The sequence below is a fragment of the Xiphias gladius genome, chromosome 19 (genome assembly GCF_016859285.1).
Source record: "Xiphias gladius isolate SHS-SW01 ecotype Sanya breed wild chromosome 19, ASM1685928v1, whole genome shotgun sequence".
Classification (NCBI taxonomy): Eukaryota; Metazoa; Chordata; class Actinopteri; order Istiophoriformes; family Xiphiidae; genus Xiphias; species Xiphias gladius.
Window position 1 is genome coordinate 25,173,760 of NC_053418.1, and position 17,151 is coordinate 25,190,910.

The 17,151-nt window shown below is 40.2% G+C and overlaps 2 protein-coding genes across 10 annotated transcripts; both read left to right on the forward strand.

The window, feature by feature from the left end:
• Window positions 1-628: 628 nt before the first annotated feature.
• Window positions 629-11,238, forward strand: susd1 (sushi domain containing 1). 6 transcript variants are annotated; one of them, XM_040156117.1, is made up of 18 exons: window positions 629-1,101; window positions 1,206-1,346; window positions 2,438-2,593; window positions 3,100-3,252; window positions 3,755-3,877; window positions 4,586-4,765; window positions 4,978-5,157; window positions 5,416-5,595; window positions 5,712-5,891; window positions 6,081-6,260; window positions 7,301-7,465; window positions 7,677-7,771; window positions 8,006-8,192; window positions 8,368-8,461; window positions 9,469-9,724; window positions 9,821-9,860; window positions 10,073-10,166; window positions 10,682-11,238. In XM_040156117.1, the coding sequence occupies exons 1-18, from the start codon at window positions 1,068-1,070 to the stop codon at window positions 10,698-10,700; spliced, it is 2,457 nt and encodes an 818-aa protein (XP_040012051.1). In that variant the 5' UTR covers window positions 629-1,067; the 3' UTR covers window positions 10,701-11,238. The 6 variants fall into 6 exon arrangements, with proteins under 6 accessions (XP_040012051.1, XP_040012053.1, XP_040012056.1 ...); XM_040156119.1 differs by having other exon boundaries at window positions 1,206-1,308; window positions 3,698-3,877; XM_040156116.1 differs by having other exon boundaries at window positions 630-1,101; window positions 3,698-3,877.
• A 1,936-nt stretch (window positions 11,239-13,174) lies between these two features.
• Window positions 13,175-16,472, forward strand: zbtb26 (zinc finger and BTB domain containing 26). 4 transcript variants are annotated; one of them, XM_040154472.1, is made up of 3 exons: window positions 13,228-13,301; window positions 14,037-14,153; window positions 14,322-16,472. In XM_040154472.1, the coding sequence occupies exon 3, from the start codon at window positions 14,353-14,355 to the stop codon at window positions 15,685-15,687; it is 1,335 nt and encodes a 444-aa protein (XP_040010406.1). In that variant the 5' UTR covers window positions 13,228-13,301; window positions 14,037-14,153; window positions 14,322-14,352; the 3' UTR covers window positions 15,688-16,472. The 4 variants fall into 4 exon arrangements, with proteins under 4 accessions (XP_040010407.1, XP_040010405.1, XP_040010406.1 ...); XM_040154473.1 differs by lacking the exon at window positions 14,037-14,153 and having other exon boundaries at window positions 13,175-13,245; XM_040154471.1 differs by lacking the exon at window positions 14,037-14,153 and having other exon boundaries at window positions 13,221-13,301.
• The last annotated feature ends 679 nt before the right edge of the window (window positions 16,473-17,151 follow it).

Genomic DNA, 17,151 nt, shown 5'->3' on the forward strand with positions numbered 1-17,151 from the left:
GATGAGTAACCTTAGCTTCCTGCTTACTCGGGTTGACAATTACTGTTGAAAAAACTTATGTTTACACTGTACCCTGTCCAGTTCTTGTCAGATTGGGGCTCACACAAAGACACATCTTCTGGTCTGGTCTTAGACTTGGACAGAGAGGTTTGGAGGCTGGCTGCTCTGAGGAACAGACCAGGGTTAATCAGTCCAGTCCAGCAGGCACTGGTGTGAGGCGGTAGCTTGCTGGCTTGAGTGACAGTGAGACCCTAGTTAGGACCCTGCTGGGCAGAGAGATAGAAGCTCACCAGACTTATCTCCCCCTCCCACGACACACCAACTGACATCCCCTCAGCCCCCACTACAGACCCTGTGGTAGGACGAAGGACTTAAAGGGCCAGTTATATGTTTGTTGATTATAATAAAGAAACAATTGAGCCCCCTTTAATTTAATACATTAACAAAGTATTTTAAAGTCTTTGGACAAAGGTTAAGCTGCACCTTGATAATCATTTAACTTGGTTTACAATAGCAGTGTTATTCACTAAAATTAAGTTGTACTTAATAGAAGTAGTTCCTACGTCATGTAAATAAAGACCATTACCTAGCTATCATTTTTTTTTACACACATAGTAATGGTGTGGTTAACGTGCTTTTAAATGACAGTTATGTGCTACAAAATGACACGTTTGTAAAAGGGCATCCAGCACTTTCGTTAGACTAAATATAGCCGTTATCAGCCCAGCAACATGAGTGTGCAGTTCACCAGGGTGAGCACAGAGCATATCATTAACACATGTGAAGTGTAACTGAACGTGTCAGAGAATGACAGATGAAGCCGCAGAAACCATCAGCTGCAAGAAGACCATTGAGAACAGAAGTTGTTTCTCCCGGTGACCTCAGCTCACCCACTCACAGAGTCCCCGCAATCCTGGTTATCAAATGTGCTCAGCATAGTCATGGTCCACAGGACGGAAGTTAGAAAATGAAAAAAAAGAAGATGGAGATGAGGAGGGTGAGCGTCTGGTGAAATAAAGAGAACGACAGGACAACACTTACAGAGGACTGACGAGAGAAACACAACAATGATCGTGGTTTTTCTGCTCTGTGTCATTGCAGGTGAGAATACTGATGACATACTGATTTTCCCCCGTCTTTCCCATTTGGTTATTACTCATTAATCGGAGAACGGTGGAAAGATACTGACGGATGCTCTCTCTCAGGTACGCCAGCGGCCGCCCAAACTCTGGATGTGTGTGCCACCTGCCACTCCAACGCCACATGTGACGAGAAGCCAGACGGCACTGGCAAAGTGTGCAACTGCAAGTACGGGTTTGTTGGAAATGGAAGAACTTACTGTCAGGGTAGGAAGAAACTTTATGGTTTTTTATCATGTCAAGTTAAATGATAAATCTCTTCTTCTCAACCTCTAATTTTTGTCTAATTCAATGAGCTGCAAGCAAGAGAAAAGATTACATTGAAAAGTTAAAAAAGGGAATTATTCTATTCTATTCTATTCTATTAGATTGTATTATATTATTTTGTATTGTATTATCATAACATTCTTTTAATCTGTAGTTCTGCTCAGTTCTACAGAGCTTTTTAGCATCTCTCAGCTCATTGGTTTGGTTTCACAAACTACACAACTTTACATATTTGGTTTAACCTCCCCACTCTAATTTGTGTTTTTTCCAACAGCAACAAACAGATGGGCACAATTACAACACACAATACAACTCCAAATAAATGCTTATGTTGTTCCGTTCCTGCTTGATATGCGAATAGGCCACTCTTTGCCAATATACTCACGATATCAACTTTTCAAGGTGATGTCAATGTTGGGTTTACAGCTTGTTCCCCAGGTGACAAGCGTCTACAGCCATGCTAGCAACTCTGCGTGGCTGTGTTTCGCACACTCCTAATGACAATAATAGCATGTTGATGTTAAGAAGGTATAATAATTATCATGTTCACCATCTTAGTTTGTGTGTCTGTATGCTAACATTAGCCAATTAGCTGCTGATGGAAAAGTCACTATTTCAGTAATTTTGTCATAAAACAAAGTAGTGGACCAGTTAAAATTTTGATGTGATGATGATAGATAAAAAGTCAGGGGATCACCAAAGTTATGACATTTCATCCTGAGCGGGACACGAATTACTGCACCAAATGTCATGGTAATGAAATGGTAAAATGGCAACCTGTTGGAGCCTAGAGCTACAGTCGGGAGATTGCCAAAGTTATTTAAATACATCATCTGGGAACCACGAATCTCCATACAAAATTTCATGGCAATCCATCTCATAGTTGCTCTAGATTTTTGTTGTTAGATATTTAAGTCTGGACCAAAGTGACAGATCAACCTAAAAATCAACTGATGCAGCTTAAGGAGAAAGAGGAAAATATATATTTCAACATCTTCTCTTCTAAGTTTAAGAAATGTTTTTTCTTCCAGATAAAGATGAGTGTCAATTAGGAGCCAATAAGATCTGCGGGCAACACACCACGTGCCACAACACATATGGCAGCTACTACTGCACCTGCCTGTCTGGCTACAGCCCTTCTAACAACATGGCCGTCTTCATCCCAAATGATGGAACCCACTGCCAGGGTGAGTGTAGGCTGGACCTGGGTTTTTTTTTTTACATTAATGAGAAAGGCATAAATCTACAGAAATAGGAACTGGCCAAAAACTGTAAAGTTAGACCTCCAAAAGGTAGCTACAATAGGTAAACCATAAATCCATTCACAGAGTCTGAGAGTAAAGATTTTAAAATGTCGAATAAAAATGTAATATGCTAACACAGATGACGTAGTAATGTAGACAAAAGCTTAACCATAGAATTCTAGACATAACGGGATGCATTTTGTTACCATTTTACTATAGTCCTTTAAAAGATTGAAATTGAATCTAAATTATTTATTGTCTATAGTTAGTACATACAGAGATACCTAGTAAGAGATACATTATACATTTAAGAGAGGTAATCTTTTTAAATAAATAATTGCAGAGTGGTGAATCTCTTTCTGAAATTAGTGTTTGGACCTTAACAAAATAGATGACATTAGTGTTTTTCATTTCACATACGTTGTTTTCCATTCTGACCGACTCTGCAGACATTGACGAGTGCAGGATCACAGGGTTGTGTGGAGAGGGAGGTCGGTGCAGGAACCTGGAGGGAACTTTTGAGTGCAGCTGTCAGCTGGGATACCAAGTCCACAATGGAGCAGAGCCTTTTCATCCTCACAGAGACAAGGCTTCATGCAAAGGTAAAACTGCATTAACAGCATTTGTATTATACTTAAACTTTATTCAGTGGTATACTCCCACTGAACACAATCTTCTGCTTCAGACTATGCATTTGTTTTGTTTATATTTTGTCACTTTCTCCAACTAGCTTTTGTTGATGTCAGTAGCTGAGGGGTCCACAGTTTTTCAAACCTACGCTTTGAATGTTTGAATGATGTATTCAATATGGACAAGAATAATACTATGATTTGTGTTATTAGTTACAATAGATTGTCTTTGTTTATAATTGTGACTTAGATAAAGATCTGACCATATTTTAAGATAAGAATTTAGACATAAAATGCAGGTAACTCCAAAGGGTTCACTTATTTTTTCTTGCAAATGTAGTAAAACTATTATCTGACTGACCTATTAGTCAAAGTGCCTCCTGAATGTGGAGTGTTTTATGCTTTTTGCCCCATTCAGTGGTTGAATGTGGCCAGCCTGCCTTAGTGGAGCACTCAGTGCTGCTTTCCGTCGCAGGGACCACATATGGCAGCGTAGCCACGTTTGGCTGTGATGAGGGCTTCATTTGGGGGAGTGGAGACGTCGCGTCTGTCTGTGGAGCTAATGGACTGTGGAAAGGACCAACTATGGTCTGCAAAGGTAACAAAACACAAGAAAAAATAAATAAATAAATAAGTCTACCTCTCTCCATATGTTCCTCTTCTCACATTAACCACTCATGATCATTCATCGGGACACTGCGACTGAACTTTGCTTTCTCTAACCTCGGGTGCTCATAACATTCATGATCTAGAAAGGAGTGTGTATTTGGATTTCTAGGCTTTTCTGGTTTTCTTATGAGAGTCAGCTAAATGCCTATATGGTGAAGTTGAAACACATGCTAGGGCGTGATGATATGATCTCAAATCTCTCACATTTATTTTAATACAATCATTGTGACAATATTTTCAGCCACGCTAGCGGCATCGTACTATGGCTGACAATGTCGTTCTCTACACCACTTTGTTCCAGACGGAAATATCTCAACAAGCACTAGATGGACTGCCATGAAATTTGGTATACACGTCAGCACAAACCGTTATAACTTCAATGATCTCTTAACTTTTCATCTAGTGCCATTATCAGGCCATAATTTGAATTTGTCCAGTGCTTTGGTTTATGACCAAATACCAGCAAAACTAATGACATGTCCATTGGCTTCATTTGCTGGTGCCAGCATTTAGCTCAAAGCACCGCTGTGCCTAAGTAGGCTACAGCCTCACAGAGCTGCTAACATGGCTGTAGACTCTTAGACTCACGATTATCTTAAACAAGTTTCACGCAGCGTGTCACTACTTTGGTTTTCAGAGGTTGACTGTGGCTCTCCCCCTGCCCTCCCTCACTCTCATATGCTGTGGAACAAGAGCTCAAGGATGGGCACTGAGGTGGTTTATCAGTGTAACCCTGGCTATCGTAATGTTGGAAAGGGGAACGTCTCCATTTGTACGCCTGCGGGACAGTGGGAAGCGCCGCCTGTGCTCTGCCAAGGTACAGTAACTTCTTTATCAGATCATTTTAAAGGTTTTCTGCTCTTGATGGCTAATTATAGGACTGTACTAAAAACCTCATCTAACCCAGACAGATATACTTTCTCTTTCTTCCTCCGTTGATATTTTTAATTTCCTGAAATGAGCAAACTCGACGTGAACGAAATCTGGCTGTTCATATTACATGGTTGTGGTTTATGTTGTTCCCTGTAGAGATATTGTGTGGAAGTCCTCCTACAAGTGAATCCACCGAGCAGGTGTGGAACGGTAACACAGCTCCTGGCAGCACCGTGCTCTATTTCTGTAAAAAGGGCTTTCTTAACAAAGGAGGACTTAATGTGTCGGTCTGTGATGAAAACGGTCAGTGGACAGCCCCAGCTCTGTCATGCCAAGGTAATTCAAACAATACATAAGAAAGATGAGTTTGTTTTCTTTTCTAATGTAAAAAGGGAGGAAACCTTTGGTTATTTTTTCTATTCTCTTTTTGTGTGACCAGTTTTAGGGGGAAATGATTACCCAACTAAAAGCCTTTTAGAAAAAACCGACCAGAAATTATTGGAATAAAAACTTGAACTTGAGTTTTCTTACATTTGTTATATTTTTTTGAAATTCTGTATAACCCCCCATTTGTATGCTTATTTCCTGTCCCAGAGATATTATGTGGGGATCCTCCTATACTGCCCCACACTGGGCAAGTGTGGCATGGCAGCTCCAACCCTGGAAGCACAGTGACTTACTACTGTAAAATAGGATTTTATCACAGTGAAGGAAATAATGTGTCATTGTGCACAATTTATGGGTCCTGGACAAAGTCAAACATCTCATGCAAAGGTAAAAACCTGCCTCAATATATTGTCAGTGCTGTAGTTGGTATTTACTTTCTCCTTCTGTTGTCCTGAGTCAAATCATTTCCACACAGTTAAATGATGTCATTTCCATCCCTGTAGAGGTTAAGTGTGGTGTGCCCCCACCCATCCCTCATTCAGTCATGCTGTGGGATAAAGTTTCTACTGTGGGCTCTCAAGTTGTTTATCAGTGTAAGTCTGGATATCGCAATGTTGGGAAGGGAAATGAATCCGTTTGTACCGCCAGCGGAGAATGGGAGGAGGCGTCTCTGCTCTGTGAAGGTGATAATGAGATTTATCTACACATAAGAGTATTGAGTCACCTACTGACTGAAAGTAATTTAAACTACCAAGATATGGGAATTGTGTCTCAACTTGTCTTTCGTTGCCCTCACACAGGTTTTGACAACATTTGAACATCTATCCAACCACCAGTGATCTATAACGACTTGCTGTGTGTTTTTGTTGTAGAAATCAACTGTCGAGAGCCTGTTTTTAAACCTCATACTAAAATGCTATGGGATAGCACATCACACATTGGCAGTGTGGTGTATTACCAATGTGATGAAGGATATCACACCAGGAGCCTGAAAAACTACTCAGTATGTGGAGAGAATGGACAGTGGGAGGATATTGATCTATGGTGTGAAGGTGCAATGTTTGATGACAGATATATTAAAAAGCAAGCGATTATTTTATTTCTTTCTTTTTTTTTTAAAGAAGACTATTTGTAGCAATATTCACAAATACATTTAAAATTCATGTATTTGTATGCTGCTACAATACTGAGATTTTAAATGCCTAGCTGAGGAGGGAAAAGTAGTAGTATCCCAGCACTGTATGCTATAAGCTTAACACGAGAAAGGCATGTTGATTTTAGTTCTTAATTCTGTAAAAATGATCTCCTCTTTGCATTTTACACAGATATGGGACATGTACACATTTCACGAGCCAAAGTATAATCCCAGTCTTCTCTGTGTGTTACATTGTGTTCACCAGCTGTCAGGATTTAAATGTGTGAATCCTTTATGCCTGTTAATAGCCCACAGTCTGTGCTAATTCATGTCTGTGTGCAGAAATAAGCTGTGGTCCCCCACTAATCCTTCCCCATACTAACCTCCTGTGGGACCACACCAGCAGGCCGGGCAGCGTGGTATTGTATGAGTGTATGGATGGATTTTACCGGGAGAGTGGAAATGCTATTTCAGTATGTTCAATATCAGGAGAGTGGGGGAAAATATCTGTAAAGTGCCAAGGTACGGTGATTATCTTGATACATAAACATGCATCTATTCAACTGTGGAGGAGTCATTGTTTTTAACGTGTTACTGATAGGTTTCTGTTGATAAGTGATCAGTTTTCTATATTTTTGTATGTTTGTTTTGTCTGTCCCTGTTTGGGTTCTACATGCTCAGTGGCCATTTTGAATTTTGAGGCACATTTTGTGGAAGTATAAGATGCTGCATCGGATTTTCCCTCGCTCCACAATGACTTACCTCTCTTCCGGTGGAGGTCACTGGGAACCCACACAAGGATAGACACACAAATGTGTGAAATATACGTTAACTGTGCATATAAATAAATGTGGGTTTCCTTTGGGTGCACATTAAAAACAAATGATACAGTTTGTGTGTGGAATGACTGCCAAGGTTTCTGAGTTGTTCAGTCATTTAGTGCCGCTATTTTTTCAGCAAAATGTGGCCTGGTTCCCTTCCTTGCCAACTCTGAGGTGGTGTGGCATAACAGAAGTGTAGTGATCCACCGCTGTGTGGAAGGGTATCACAGCTGGAGGGGCAGCAACGTCTCTGTGTGTGGCATCTCTGGGGTGTGGCAGGAAGCTACTCTGAGATGCATAGGTGAGTAAAAGAACATAGCCCCACTGGGAACTTCTGCAGCCTGCAATGTTCATAAAGCCTCACAAAATAAAAGCTGCTGAATAGATACGATGCTTGTTTGATGTTGGGGATTTGGATGTTGAACATATTTGTAAGGGGATTTCATATTTTGTAATAACAGGTGAGTATTTGGTATACCAACACTTTGTTTTCATTCCTGTGTCTCTCACAGAAATAAAGCCACCTATCCATCACCTATATGTTCTGGATGAAAAATGTGTGCATTGGAAAGCAGAGAAGTATGAGGAGGATACAGAAGTTTACAAGGTAACAGGAGACGTCATCATCCTTCTCTCACTGTTTATCTTTGACCATTATTTCTACCTATTTGTCAGAAAATAGGGAACAGGTGTTTTCAGTGATTTCTTATTCTCTGGTTTTGTGCTAGTTTGTATGGACAGTTTAGCATTTACCATGTAATTGCCATACGTTTTTTCTTTTTTTAATGTACGGAGGGTTTTGTGATCCTGACTGATGCCACATTCCCTGTAACCATTCCAGGTTTCATACATCGGATCCAGGGACTACCAGAGGTCCTTCCATGATAAAAGGAAGCGGTTTCTGAGCTCCAAGGCTGACCAGCTGGAACTCTGTCTCAACCTGCTTCCAGTCACAAACTACAGCATCTCCATCACTGCAGTGTCTGCCAGATTCACAGCCACCATCACCACTAACACCAGTTTACCAGGTATCACGGTACCACCAGCTCCCGTTTCTTCTGCCTTCTGGCAAAATCATTTGCTGCATCAATGCAAAGTCTATAGTTTTTAGCTTTGCTCTGGAAATATTTAGGAATGATATAATCCTATTTTATTTCTTCTTTATACTGAGCAATGCACATTAAATATTATTATACTTGACAGCGCCTCCAGCACCAGTTGTTTTCTACAGAGAGTTTGATACTCCTGTACCAACATTGAGCCTATGCAGATCAGCCAACACACTGGACTCAATAAGGTAACAAACAAGACAAGAAAGGGCAAGGGCCAGTATCTGACTTATATGTGGCAGGGAATGAAACAGACTGACAGTCATGCACCTTCATACTTTAAATGACCAATGTCCCCACTTTATAAAAGGTTGAATCCTTAATTATACCTAATAATAAATCTAGTTCATAACACGTTCATAACCCCTGGGCAAAGCCTTTCAACTGCTACACTGAACATGCAAGAGTATCAAATCAGTCTCCATCCCAGTTTTCATGGCAAAACTAAGTGTCTCACTGTGTCTCTACTGACATTCACTGTCACCCAGACAGCACAGAAAAGTAGGTATAAGGACTAGAGTTAGACCAATAAATCAGCCAGGCCGATATATCAGCTGGTATTAGTTTATTTTGTTCAGAATTCTTTAAAAGCAAATCTAAAGGATCCTTATCAAGACCGTTCGATTATGTCTTTTTTTTAATTTTTTTAAATACTATTGACAGACGTATAATTAATGGAATTTTTAAACTCCCAAATATCGATAACATATTTTCCACAAATATCCAGTATCGGTTGGGCTAAGGGCTGAATCACATTCACATCACATTCATGCATGTGCCACAGTACCTTTTTTTTATTTTCAGGTTTTACAAATCCTTCTCGTAAAGAAACTCATGTGTTAACACATCTTTATTTATGGCCATATGGATAGTAGCCTAATCATTCGTAAATCAATATAAATCCATTGAAAAGTGGCATGGTCAAACTAATAAACCTAATTTTATATCTTTTTTTCAGTTGTTTTTTGGCTTCATAACTTTACATAATTTAGATGATAGTGTATCTTAATTAGATCACTTGCACAAAAAACCCTGTTTATTCAAATGTTCATCCCACATTAATATGGCCATTATATATATTCATTTTATGTTTACCTTCTATATATATATATATATATATATATATATATATATATATATATATATATATATACACACACACATATAATTTATTTTTTTTTTTTTCATTTGGCAGTTTGTACCAAGTGTTTGTGCTTCCTGTAGAGGAGATTATGGTATTTGATTGTTCCTATCCTGGAAGCCCCGACACCTCAAGCAAAAGCAAATCTCCTTCAGAGTACATTTCTGCCCAGATCCTCGTCAGACATGTCGGAACAGAGATGAACTTCACTGTTGGGGATGGACTCCACTACGGAGGCTTCTACAATGCACCACTGGAGAATGGCAGGAACTATTACATCATCTTACGAACTGTCAGCCAGTGGAAAACAGTGGGTGAAACAATTACGGTACAGCAAGAACATGTATTGACTGGGAAACTGCGGCAGACTTTATTTGTTAAATTACCTGAATGTTTTCTCTCCTAGGTCTTAAAAAGCTCCTGTCTCCTGTGGGCTAAAATAAGAGGTAATTCACTTACCAAATTACCCAAATGCTGTAGTGTTATCTTTAAAATTAGGACTTTTGGATTGAGATTTATTTTGGGGAATGATATTTGACCAAATTACACTCTGAAGTTATGCTAGAAGGAAACAGAAAGTATTTTAAAATGCAAAAACAAGCAGATGTAGAAAGTGTGTCATCGCCAGCTACTCACATAGAGCATTTCCTTGTTCCAGGTACATCCTACGTTCTGTGGGTTTCATTGCTGTCTGCTGCTGTATCAGTAGGAGTGGTTGCCTTGGCCATTTTGGGTGGATACAGTTGCATCTGGTATGGATGACACACACAGTACAAACTCTGTCTGTTTACACTTCAAAGAAAGTGAATCAGTTGCCTCATATTAATTCAAAGCTTCATTGCCTGAACTCAGGGTCTGTGCTGCAGTAAAGATTCTGTTGTTGTCGAGATTAAATATGTGTGATCACATGATTCAGAGATTGCAGATCCAAAGGGTCGACATTATTTACGTTACATTAAAATACTATTTTTGCAAAAGTGTTTATGCCTGTTGGCAGTAGTTATAGATCAAATCAAAGATAAAAAAAAAAAAGATCACGTACAGTATGTAGCAAAAGTAAATGAATGTCGGTATTACAGTAGGTTACTGATTCCAATTTTAGCATGTCACCAGTTGGATAAAGCCTATGATGGATGACATGTGGCGATAAACCTCCAAAAACTCACTTGCACACACAGTACACGTACAAAACATATATCTCAATCACTGCACATGATCTAAATGTGGTTTAATAACCTCTTTGTTTGTTTCTTCTTTTTTTTTTCAGGTTTTTCAGGAAGACATGACACCCCTCAGTGCTGATGTTCTTTAAATAAAGGTCTCGATTTTCTACGTGTAATTTTGTACATTTTGTAAATAATTCTAATAAACCTTGTCTCTGCCTGTAATTCAATTACTGGATGCTAATATTTGCAGCAACACTGTCCGGAGAGCATCAATTTGTGTGTGTGATAAACCTTTTGTCACATTTTCCATTATCAGAACCTACAGTAAAAGCCATGCTAGGCAGTGAAATCCCATTTATGGTTAACTCAGAGCCTGTTCAGGCTATGATATTAATAAAAGTTCAAAACCTGACAAAACGTAAACCGGAGGCGCTCTAAACTCGCTCCGTCAGAGCTCCCAGCTTGCATCAGTCTCCTGGCTCAGTCAGAGCTGGGCAAAGGGGCACTCTGTGAAACTGTGGACCCCCTGTCGAGAACCACACATCAGTTCTGACACAGAACGGGGCTACTGAACATAAATTCATGCATTAAATCATGTCATATCTTAGTTATAATATATAACTAAGCCAACCTTTTTAAATTGTGAACCCTTGTATTTTTCAATATTGACGTACTGTTTGAGTAAGCGACCTATATCATAATAGTAATCCACATACTATAATGCAAATGGTCAAGAGTTTAAAAGGTATGTTCATGAAATAAATGTTTTACCCGACGTAATCCGGATTCAAGGAACATGATTAAAGCCACATTTACATTTTGTAGTCCCAGGGTACAGGTTCAGTGAGATGTGATAGAAACGAGAAACAAGGTGAGGGGATGTGCAGGATTTAATAAAGAAGGCTGAGCATTTAGGAAATGAATGACTCCGAACACATATGGATGCGTGGCTATTGACATATGCAGAAACCCATGTCAGTCCTCGACTCTTGAAATATTCCATGGGTGAGATTAGTAAAAGTGAAATATGGTGTGGAGACGCCGGTAACAATTTACGGGGAAGCAGTTATACAGACATAACCTGATCTCTCATGTATCAGGTCTTCAAATGAAGATCAAGCTTCAAACAGTGAGAAAGAATTTAAACCAAGAAAATGTTCTGGTTTTTTTTTTAAAGAAAGAAAGCTGATGCTTGGAAAGTTATTAAATCAACAAAGAGAAATGCATGGAGACAGTTTTGCTCCACCGGACGAAAGGAAATTCAATGAAATGTTATGCAATATAAACAGTTGCCTGATGAGATTTTGAATGTTGTTTTAGCGTTGTTCAGTAAGATCTGGGAAGAAGGAAAAGCTCTGCAGTGGGTGGAAAAGTGCTTTGATACTTCCATTTGTTAAACCAGGTAAGGATCTAGCTAATGCAGGTAAGTGTAGGCCTATAGCTTTAACCTTACATTTATGTAGATCAATAGAAGATATTGTTGTAAGACTAGTTTAGCATTAAGCATTGATAAAGGATTGATAAACCCATGTCAAAGTGGTTTCTACGGTGGCCCATAAGGACAAAGCACATACAAATCCAGAAATATAACAAAGACCAAAACACGTACAAGAGTGAGAGCACAAAGATTAACATAAGCTAACATAAGCCTTCATTAAGTTTTGATATCTTTTCAGGCGTGAAGGTAACCATTTAAATTTCAAATATGTAGTCAGTTTATCCAAATAATGTCTGGAAATTTGCTCTGACGTGTTTGAGGATGCGAGGATGTATCGCTAATGGAAAAGAAAAAAACCTACAAAGACTGAACAGGATTCAGAACAGAGCTTTAAGGCTGTGTTTAGGGGCTACGAGAACAGCTCCAATAAATGCACCGTTAGTAGAAGCTGGTGAGTTGCTGTTACATTAGCCTCGTGGGTAAGACTGAAAGGTTTCAAATGAATGTTGGGAATACACAAACTTTATTGATGAGGGTTTTGGATGGATTATAGGTAAGATAGCAGAAAAGTTTGATTTGAAAGAGTTAAAACTACAGCTCACCTGCAGTATGGAATAATGGTTCTCGTTGCATTCTCCCAGAACCACGCGTTAATTTACAGCTACTTGAAGAAAAGAAGAACTGTAGTTATATAGTTAAAGGTTATGTAGAAAGACAGTTTTCTAGGTTTATGACAATATATACAGATAGCACCCAATAAGGGAAATTTGGGAATTGTTATATATAGTTTATGAGACTGTTGTAATCATTTTTGGTCTTCATTGGATCGAACTAGGGGTTTGTCAATAAAAATAATAAAAATCTCATGGCAGAAAAACACACACTGGGTTCCCTCTCATACTGGTGTTAAATAAAAAATGACCAAGCAAATAAACTGGCAAAGAAGGCTCCACAATAACACAATAATGAAGTAATTAAAGTATTTTATGCTGGGGGAGAAGCAAAGTCTCTAAATGGAACAGCCATGATTAACCCAATGGCAGAAAGAATGGGATTCAGACACTACTACCAGACATTGCAGGGGAGACATTAGTATAAAATACAGAATCTGTTAATATAAGGCAGTTCAGAGGAGTAGAAGGGACAGTGTGAGAAATACATTTGTACTGGGCCTTTAAATGGGTTTTGCATCCGGAGCAGTTCCTTCCTATCCCCAGACAGGCACAGGTCAGTGTCCTAGCGATAACAAACCTTCTCTAACGGGTTTGTTTACGGGTTAACAGGTACATAGAACTCATTACTGTTTCAACTGAAGTAAAAACATACAATAGCTAGAGAGTTAGCTAGAGTGTTGCTCGTTTTCACACAGCCTGAGATGTTCGCTGAAGAGTGGACGAGTAGGCCAAAGCGAAATATGGAGGCGATTTGTGAGCTCTAGCTACAGCAAACGTTAAGCGTGGAGAGTCACTGAGGACAAGATTAATTTTGTAATGCTGCAACCCTCAAAGTAATACGCAGGCTACAAATATTCCTCTGAAGAGAGTAAATACGTTACGGGAGGCGCTAAGGTAGTATTGACGCCGCCATAGGTCCAGTCGACTCGGACAGCGAAAACCAAGGTGCAATCTCCGACTAGGATTAGACAGTTTTACATTAATGTTTTGTTTATCTGCAAACCTTAGCACCCTTATAGCTAGTGGGGCTTATTTAACCATTTGATGTAATTCGGCGTGCAGCTGTAAGCACTATTCACCAAAATGTCATCTTTCTAGTTTACAAGATGCTCGACAATGTCACCACCCTGGGGCAGACCAGTTCACGTCAGCTAGATAACGTTTGTTCGGCATGGCAATAAAAGTTGATTCAGTTCAGTTCCTTGTTTAACATTTGTTTGAGTAAATGAAGGCCAGACCCAAGAGTGGACAGTGTTCCCGAAAATAGCTATTTTGAAACGTAACGGTGCTCAGTAGACTAACTAGCTCATTAAACAGACACAATTGTTTGTGTTAAATTGGCAGGTTTTTGAATAGAGTCTGGCTCTATGTTCTCTGTCTCATCCGATCCATGAGAGCAGCACGCGCCAGGTTTGATGAAGATTAGGTCATGGAGGACATGACTTAATGACGCACGTGGTGGTAGTTATATAACTTAGTTCATTGTCTTTAATTCTAAAATGGGATGTGTCTATCTTCATGCACAATATATATTTAATGTGATGTTTAAAGTTTAATTCAAATTTACACGATTTACAGTGTGCAACTGTTAAGGAGAGATCATACAATCTCTGTGTTTGTTCTAAACAGGTGCACTGCTAGTGCTGGCCTTCAGTTCACTATGGCCCAGAACCAGGTGATCCTCCAGTTCCGATTCGCAACGTTTGGGGACTCCATGCTGCAGAAGATGAACCTCCTTCGACACCAGAGACGGTTCTGTGATGTCAATGTGCGCATCAACCAGCTGGAGGTCCCTGGTCACAAGGTGGTGTTTGCTGCTGGCTCTTCTTTCTTGAGGGACCAGTTCATCCTTCAGCAGGACTCCAAGGAGGTCCAGATCTCCATGATCCAGGAGGCGGAGGTTGGCCGGCAGCTGCTGCTGTCCTGCTACACAGGCCAGCTGGAGTTCCCAGAGCTGGAGCTGGTGCATTACCTGACAGTAGCCAGCTTCCTTCAAATGGGCCACATTGTGGAGCAGTGCACTCAGGCCCTCAGCAAGTTCATCAAGCCTCAGGCTGCACGCCCGCTGGAGGCGGATGTGAATATGAGGGGGGAGAAGGGGGAGGAGCGTTTAGCCTCCCCGGCCCAGAGAGAGCAAGAGCACTCTCAGGTGCGGACTGTCCATCAGGAGGAGGAAGAGGAGGAGGAGGAGGAGGAGGAGGTGGAGCAGGTTGAGGAGGACAACAATGGCGACGATGATGACGACGACGACGACGATGACGATGATGATGTGATTATACAGCCTAAATCCCCGCTCCAGATTTTGAGCAGACGCCCAAGACAGGGTATGGTGGAGAATGACATCACAATAGTAAAGGTGGAGTCTGTGTCTGACGTAGCAGAAAACTCCATCACCGGTCACTTCCCCACCAGCCCTCCTGCTGCCCTCCACTCCCCGGAGCCCCAGCATTCGCTCATCAACTCCACTGTGGACAGTCGCAGCAGTGAGATGGCAGTTCCACCTGGCATGGCTGGATACCCACTCAGCCCCCCTCCTCCATCCCCTCCTGCAGAGAAACACGGCGCACACCAGAGGAACTATGACAAGCCTCTGCAGTGGTACCACCAGTGCCCAAAGTGCGCCCGGGTCTTCCGCCAGCTGGAGAACTACGCCAACCACCTCAAGATGCACAAGCTCTTCATGTGCCTCCTGTGCGGAAAGACTTTCACACAAAAGGGCAATCTGCACCGACACATGCGCGTCCACGCTGGCATCAAGCCCTTCCAGTGTAAAATCTGCGGTAAGACCTTCACCCAAAAGTGTTCTTTGCTGGATCACCTTAACCTGCACAGTGGGGACAAGCCCCACCGCTGCAACTATTGTGACATGGTGTTCGCTCATAAGCCGGTTCTTCGCAAGCACCTCAAACAGATCCACGGGAAGAACAGCTTTGACAACGCAAACGAAGGCAGCCTGCATGATGGGGGGCTTGACTTTGATTTTGGACGAATATGAAGTCTGTGGACCTTTTTTTTTTTTTTTTTAGATTCGTTGGATACCATCAGTTATTTAAATGGGCATGACGCAGGTTGTACTATGAGACATTATTCAAACGAGTCATCGTAAATTTAACAGTTCAAGAAACTGACAAAGTTTATATGAAGCTGGAGCATAAAGTCAATGATTGCATTATAAAAGACTGATGAGTGGACATGATGGCTGGTTTCCTAAAGTGTCAGCCTCATTTTGATTGCTTTAACTGGAGACCAGAAACATGAGAGACAATTTTTCCTACATTTCACTGTAGTTTCATTACTGTGGACTATTTTTATTTTATTTTTTTAAATATACAATACATTGTAGATGCCTTCATATCATACTTGAAAATTCAGCACTGAAACACAAAACAATGACTGTACATCATTAGTTTTATTGATGATTTAACATGTCTTTGTGTCTAATGTGTCCAATGGTAAAAAAAAAAACATTACAGAATGAAAAATTTCCATTTGTATATTGTGTACAAAGTTTACTGTAGGCTGTCTGTCTTACCTATGTGAATAAGACAACATGGAGTTCATTAGTAAAAGAAACTTGAAAGAGGGTGGGTATAAAATATTTTATTGAAGGCAAGCTACACCAGTGACAAATGGGATGCCAAAGTGTCTATGTGAACTGAAATGGTTCTTTTATACAGACTTTATATCTGAGGTACTATTGGACCAAAGTTACAGTGTATCTGTCCTGTGTTCATGAAAGTCAGTATATGTTATGAAATTAAAAACTGACTTTTTTTGGTTTCATGCTCTTACACACTTCTCTCCAACGTACATGAATATCAGAATTCAATATTTTGAAAATACAGTGCGTGCAAAACGTTAATGACGCAGTCCTGTTGTTAAATTTTGTAGAAAAGAAATGTTCAAAACAGAAGACTGAAATTGAATTTAAATTTTTTAGCATTCTCACTGTTGTGTAGTTTTTCATACACAATACAGAAGAATAACAAGCACAAATGTTTGAGCTAATACCCTTTTCGGTGTGTAGGCTTGGTTTTGCGAGCTTTTTAATCAGTTAGAGTTTGCAGTGTGAGTATCTGAAAGTGGCATGTAAATGTGTGGTGAGTTGTTTCAACAAAGGTTTCACTGTGTTTGCTGCAATCTATTCACTGAGTATCTTCAGACCAGTGAGTAGATTACTAAAGAAGATTACACAGCAGTGTACTTTTTGCATGTTGAAGTGACAGCTTCAGCCTCTTGTCATGCTCCTTTCACAACACGAAACCATCAACTTGTGTCTTAAGCCTCATGCTGTATATTTACGATGTGGGTGTGTATTGTACAAGCACACGACTCAAGTTCAGTCCACAGACTGGAGTCGGTGCCAGGGACTGCACAGTTAGTTCACTGTTTCACTATCTACTTCTATCAAATATAGAAAAAGGGATGCACGTACAGTGATAGGTGATACCAACAACCT

Bases quoted from the DNA above. Each gene is read 5' to 3' on its own strand.
- susd1 (XM_040156116.1), top strand. From the start codon at position 1,068: ATGATCGTGGTTTTTCTGCTCTGTGTCATTGCAG. The intron at 3,253-3,697 runs GTAAAACTGCAT...TGCCCCATTCAG, and splicing joins AGACAAGGCTTCATGCAAAG to TGGTTGAATGTGGCCAGCCT. The intron at 9,861-10,072 runs GTAATTCACTTA...TCCTTGTTCCAG, and splicing joins CCTGTGGGCTAAAATAAGAG to GTACATCCTACGTTCTGTGG.
- zbtb26 (XM_040154473.1), top strand. From the start codon at position 14,353: ATGGCCCAGAACCAGGTGATCCTCCAGTTCCGATTCGCAACGTTTGGG.